This window comes from Stegastes partitus, unplaced genomic scaffold (assembly GCF_000690725.1).
Source record: "Stegastes partitus isolate 25-593 unplaced genomic scaffold, Stegastes_partitus-1.0.2 Scaffold253, whole genome shotgun sequence".
NCBI classification, from domain to species: domain Eukaryota; kingdom Metazoa; phylum Chordata; class Actinopteri; family Pomacentridae; genus Stegastes; species Stegastes partitus.
The window spans coordinates 453914-459876 of record NW_007577984.1 but is presented as its reverse complement, the minus strand read 5'-3'; the positions used below and the strand labels follow the sequence as shown (position 1 = coordinate 459876).

The 5963-nt window shown below is 45.0% G+C and overlaps 1 protein-coding gene across 1 annotated transcript in view; it reads right to left on the bottom strand.

Annotated features, from left to right (window-relative positions):
- Positions 1–5073, bottom strand: part of LOC103357426 (leucine-rich repeat-containing protein 16B-like) — a 38809-nt gene extending 33736 nt beyond the window's left edge. Inside the window, exons 1-2 of the mRNA XM_008281982.1 lie at positions 5016–5073; positions 724–818 (exon numbers count right to left, since the gene is read on the bottom strand). Of these exons, the coding sequence (XP_008280204.1) occupies positions 724–818; positions 5016–5073 (153 nt within the window). The remainder of the gene's footprint in view (positions 1–723; positions 819–5015) is intronic.
- Between the last annotated feature and the right edge of the window lie 890 nt (positions 5074–5963).

Below are 5963 nucleotides of genomic sequence, written 5' to 3'. Positions count from 1 at the left end.
TAAAAGTTTAAAAAATCTTTCTTTGTAAATATCTCACGTTACAACGGGACAACTGTGGTGTAAAGTTAGTGGGTGTGGCTTATATTCAGGTGTGCTCAATAGTCCGGAAACTACGATATGTGTTCACCTGCGTGCAGTGGAAGTGTGCTCCATTTCGCAAACCCCAGCATCTGTCCAGGGTCCAGTCTAAGTTCTGGTCCACAGTGGATGAGCTGACTGCCCCAGATTTTAGTCAGATAGCTTGCTGCGCTTCGCTCGCTCAAATACAGATTTCATCTCTCTGTCTGTCCCATATTCTCTGATGAAAGCACCCCAGAATCAAAGGCTGCGAGCTGCTCATCCCCCCCGCCCCCCACAACCGCCTCCAACTGTGGGGCTCGCAGACACAGAGGAATCCACAGCCGCTCCCGCAGATACCGTCTATCCAATATTCATCCTGCCAAGCCGCCAACAGCAGTCACAGAAGAAGGGAGGCAGTTCGTAATGCAGTTAGCAAAGAAGTGACCGTGGAGGAAAGCTGGTAAATCACGAGGGTCTTCTGCCTTCGGCCGTCACGGATATCAAGGCTGTGACTAAGATCCATTATCACTGCAGTGGAAGTTGACATCAAAGATACCGTACATACATGATGCATGCATTAGACTGCTTGTGTAGCAGGATTATGGTGGTTAAAACAGAACGTCAGCACTCAGTGAAGAGACAGTAAAGAAAGCAGCAACTCACCAGAATCCTGTCCTCCGTTTTGCCATTTTTGGTGTCAAGCTTAATGCTGCGAATGAACTTTATAGATGATTTATCGATAATCTTCCTGATGCTTTCTGTGGATGAAAACCGCAACAAATACACACATAATGTCATTTCAAACCAGATTTTTTTTGCACATAGCATTTAATAGGAAACCTGTTATCAAGCTGATGTCTTTTAGGTTTTTGAATGTGTTTTCTAAACTTGCAGAGAGACTGGAAACCAGACATTGGCAATTCATCTCAGAGCCAGTCATGCCTGCATTTATTTTTTGTTGAATTACATTACTGTCTGGTCAATTGTACAGTACGTCCAGCTTTGTAGGCACTGCAATATCATAAAGCAATAAGATCGCTTTCACAGGCATAAAATGAGACATAATGTTTACTGTGCAGGATTATTTTCAGCACTTTGTGTCGTTGCACATAAGTTATCATACAGCGGTGGAAAAAAACATGTTCAGAAATCGACATACTTATGGAACACCTTGGAAGAAATTCAGTAAACGGGCTAAAAAATGCACAATAAAAACCTAAATAAGTACAGGCCTACATCCACTTCTACATTTACCAACTCATGGGTGCATCAGCCTGACCTAAAATAATAATCCAAGGAATGCTAAAAATAAGTTGCAAACCTCAGAAATGCAAAAATTATATAATGAAGCAAAAAAGACTGACAGGGTTTTAGGTTGTGCTCCAGAACACAGAGACACCCAGTGGGAACATACCCGGATGTCATGAATTAATTACTGACTGATAGTGAAACACTACAATGTTTTCCCTCTGACTTCACCACAGTGTTTTTTACTATGTCTTGAGGCATCATCGAAATGGCTCACAATATGCTTCAGTGTCACTTTCTTCCTCACAGGAGCATCATGACACATCAGCGCCTGTGATTCACTGAGATCTGTTCCCGTCAAACAGCATCACCGTCGGCGCTGTGACCCCTGACATGTGTACAGCACGTAACCTGCCTGCCGCACCAGAGGAAGCATCTCGCTCACGGGGGCGGGAACACGCCGAATCACAGAAACATACAGTCGCTGGCAGGAATTACATGATTCAGCGTCTCAATTACTGTGGCTGCACAGCATCCCAACTGACGAGTTTATGAGGAAATCGATACTGGAACTGGGATGGTGGGATTTGGCGCTGGAGTTGAAACAGTCACAGCGGACTGTGAAGCAACTGTTTCTTTTTATGGAGGCGTTTATCCATATTTCCGGGTGCACATAAGTCTTTGCTGGAGCGAAGTTCAAGTGGAGGTAAGTGCAGTTGGTCAAGTTTGGTGCTTACTCTGTGTGAGTATTTCTATTTTATGCTCCTGAACACTTGCACTCCACCAAATTTCAGCAGGAAATACTGTACTTTTTACTCTGTTATTTGTCTGACATGTCATATAGAATAGAATAGAACTTTATTGATCCATTTATATACGAAGTGTGTCACAAACGTTTTAGGACTGATGTCACAAAAGACATATTTCAAACCCAAACCACAAACTACATGTTTTCAAAGTAATCCCCCTGGAGTCTAACACACTTCCCCAGCCTTCTCTGCCACACCGCCATGCACTCCTGGAAGGATTCTTCCGGGATCCTCCGCAGCTCCGTCGTCACAGCCATCTTGATGTCGTCCAAGTCTTCAAAACAGGTCCCCTTGATGACCCCCTTGAGCTTGGGGAAGAGGAAAAAATAACACGGAGCCAGGTGGGGTGAGTAGGGAGGTCGCTCCAGCACAGCCATGTTCTTCTCAGCCAGGAATTGTGGGATGCTCAGGGCATTGTGAGCAGGCACGTTGTCATGGTGAAGCAGCCACGACTTGTCCTGCCACAACTCTCCCTCTTCTTGAGCGCTGACTGAAGCAAACGCTGCAGGATCACTTTGCAGACGTGCTGGTTGATCGTCTGACGGGGAAATCTCATAGTTTGTAGTTTGGGTTTGAAATATATCTTTTGTGACACCAGTCCTGGAACTTTTCTGACACACCTCGTAAATTGGTTATGTTGGCTATTCTTTTAAAGATACTTAAATATCCCCTCCAGTGAAAATCAAAATATTCCTTTGTTAATTTATTGTGCTTTTTATGTTGTAGAAGACGTATCACAAGCAAAATAAGCATTGTCATGGTTGAAAATTTCTAGGTGGAAACTCTGGAAAAAGACAGTTACGAATGTTACAACTTGACATTGCATAGCGCAGAGCAGGTGTTTCAGCACAGTCACAGATGAGCTGGTGTGTTCAAGCTGCAGCGAATGGAAAGGAGTGCCATGAGGGAGTGGCAGGGACTTCATCAAACTGCACATTCTGGAAACGTAACTGTGTAGAGTTACATCTAAGCCATTTTGGAGGCAATATGGGAATATTTCAATGGAAAAGTTTGAAATATATGATTTTGATCAGCAACGATAAGCTTTTAGGAGTTTACTGAATGCCTGTAGAGACACTTTAATTGTCACATATTATTTGAAATTGGACACAGACACCCATGTTGCCCTGATTATAAGTAGTATTAACTTGAATTACACTCACTTGTCCATTTGCACCAGCATTAGGTCAAAACATTAACTGAACAAACATTAAACATAAGCACGCTGGCATTCTCAGTGTGAGCATTTGAGCATTTAGTCTCAGCAGAGTCGTAGGTGACCTGGTGTGCTGGGGCTGCAGTGCAACCAGAAAGACTGGGGAAGGACTTTAACTGTCATCCACTACATAACGTTTGATTTTTGATGTAGACATCTGAGTTCCCCTAATTATCAGTGGTGTTAACTTGAGCGATCCACCACCTAGCGCCAAAATTAGGTCAGACCATGAACCGAACAAACTGAGAACGAAGAAGGAAAGCATGCTGGCATTCTCAATGTGAGCATGTTGACATTTGGCCTAAATGGAGTTGTATGTGAGCTGGTGTGCTCAGGTTGTAGCGAAGCGCATTGAGAGAAACAAGGACTTTTAAAGACTGCATATTCTAGAGAAAGCTACAGTGTAGTGTTACATCTAAGGCATTTCTAAGAAAATGTGCAAATATGCAAGTTCGACGCACAGAGACGAGTTTTTAACAGTTTAATCACTTTAACCAGCTAAAATTATGCTTATATAGGATGAAAATCCATTACCCTAACATCACAACCCTCACAGGGTACTTGCTTCTACAAAAAAATTACTTTTTTTTTTAAACATTTTCGGCACATTTTGCACTCCTTGAATGCGTGACTTTTGCGAGAGTTCTCTGAGCCTGAGCTTCAGGCTTTAGACAAAGCACTGAAGTGACACTAATCTCCGTCCATCCAGAGACGAGATGCAACTCAAGTCTCTTTCAGGTGACCTTGTGCAGGTCCGCAGGCCACCAGGTGCTCCTCCTGTCAGTCAGTGCAGGAAGGGCGGGAAGGGAAAGGCGGGTTGCAGGCGGCCCGGCAGGTGACTGAATGAAGAGGCAGGGATTCCACTGGATTAATCATCACAGTGCGCCTAATAGAGCCATTAGGAGTAATTAACACAGCAGCAGAGTCCCTGCTACCCTGAGCATGTGTGCCGGTGGATGGGAGGCAGCGCTGTGACTTTGACATGTGTGAATCTGTTGCTGTTTGAGGAGAAAATAAAAAATAAATGAAGGGAATAAATATTTGTGCATTCTGTGGTGGGTCTGCATGCATGTCTGCTGCCTTGATCCAGTGAACATCTGCCTTTATGTGTGCCTCTCTACTCCTTTCACTTTCCATGCACACGTGCACGCGCAAACACTAGGTTGGTTTTTAGTCTGCAGATTAAAAAAAGATTAAAAAAAAATAAAAAATCAGTCAACGTGCAAAGGGAACAAAACGCTATCAGACCCACGAGTGCACACCGTGATTTCCACAACGCCCCTTTTCCTCCTGCTCTGGCCTAAGGCTGGGGTTTTTATTACATGATCCTCCCCGAGGGGCAGGCTCACAGCCGGGTATATCACCCGCACTATAAATAATTCATCCGCACATTTAACTAATTCACATGCACGGAGAAAAAGAGAGAGAGAGAGAGAGAGAGAGAGTAGGGGGGGAGAGAAAATAAAGAAAGCCGCCCCGGAAAGCACCGGGACAATATGGAAAGGTGCAGCTCATCACCGTCAGTCAATGCGTCTGTTCGGTCGCAGCCTCCCGACAGCCGCGCGCAACGAAGAGCATCCCGAGCCTGACCGGGGATGGAGGAGGGAGGAGAGGGGAGGGGGGGGAGAGAGCACCGGTTTACCGCGACAAGCAAAAAACAAACCGAGCAGCCTTTTACCCACCTGTGATATCCTTGGTCACACTGACGAATCCAGAGGCGGTGATCTCTTTAGAAGCCATGTCTGCTCCTCGCTCCTATCGCCTCCTCCTCCTCCTCCTCCTCCTCTTCCTCTCCTCCACCTCCTTCCTCTCCTCCCTCCCTCTCTCTCTCTCTCTCTCTCCTCCTTCTCTCTCTCCCTCTCAGAAATGGACAGAAAGGATGGTCTCTCTCCCAGGCATTCCAGCAGAGCATCCGACTGCCCGACGCGCTTCCTGGAAGAAACCCTGTGGATGTTGGGAGGCTGGATGTGGGGAGCGACTGGAGGAGGAGGAGGGGAGTGAGGGAGGAGGAAGTAGGAGGCGGGGATCACTGAGGGATAATGAGGCAGCTGTAGTTACCTGTGAGAGCTCCGAAGTTACAGCGAGAGCTCCAACTGCACTGGAGCTGTGCTGCTCTGCATTGTTGTTGTTTTTTTAACATCTTGTAAAATCTTGTAAAGGATTTTGAAAGTTATTTCTGATGTGTTTCGTGGGTTTTGGTGGAACTAACAGAAGCAGAGAGACAAAGAGGGATGTGGGTGAATCTTATCAAAGATTATGAGGAGGAGTGTTTTCGAACAGAAACCTGATTCTGAAGATTCTGGCACTAAAGTCAGTAAAACTAAAGTAAAAGTGGATTAACAGCTAAGTCAGCTTTTATGTTTCCTTCACATTAGCTTCATGTTCCCTCGACTTTTAGATTACTTCACAGGTTACCTCAGAATCTTGTTGCCCTCCTTCATAGTAGTCCTGTGTTGTCTTGCAAATCTTTCAAACCATCTTGCAGTAACTTTTGCATTTCTTCGCGTTACCTTACAATAACTTCTGTGTTACTTTGCAGTAGTTTGCATTAGTTTTGTGTCGTCTTACAAAACTTCTGCATCACCTCGCGATACTTTTTTGTTCTCTCACAGTAGCCTTGCGTTACCTTG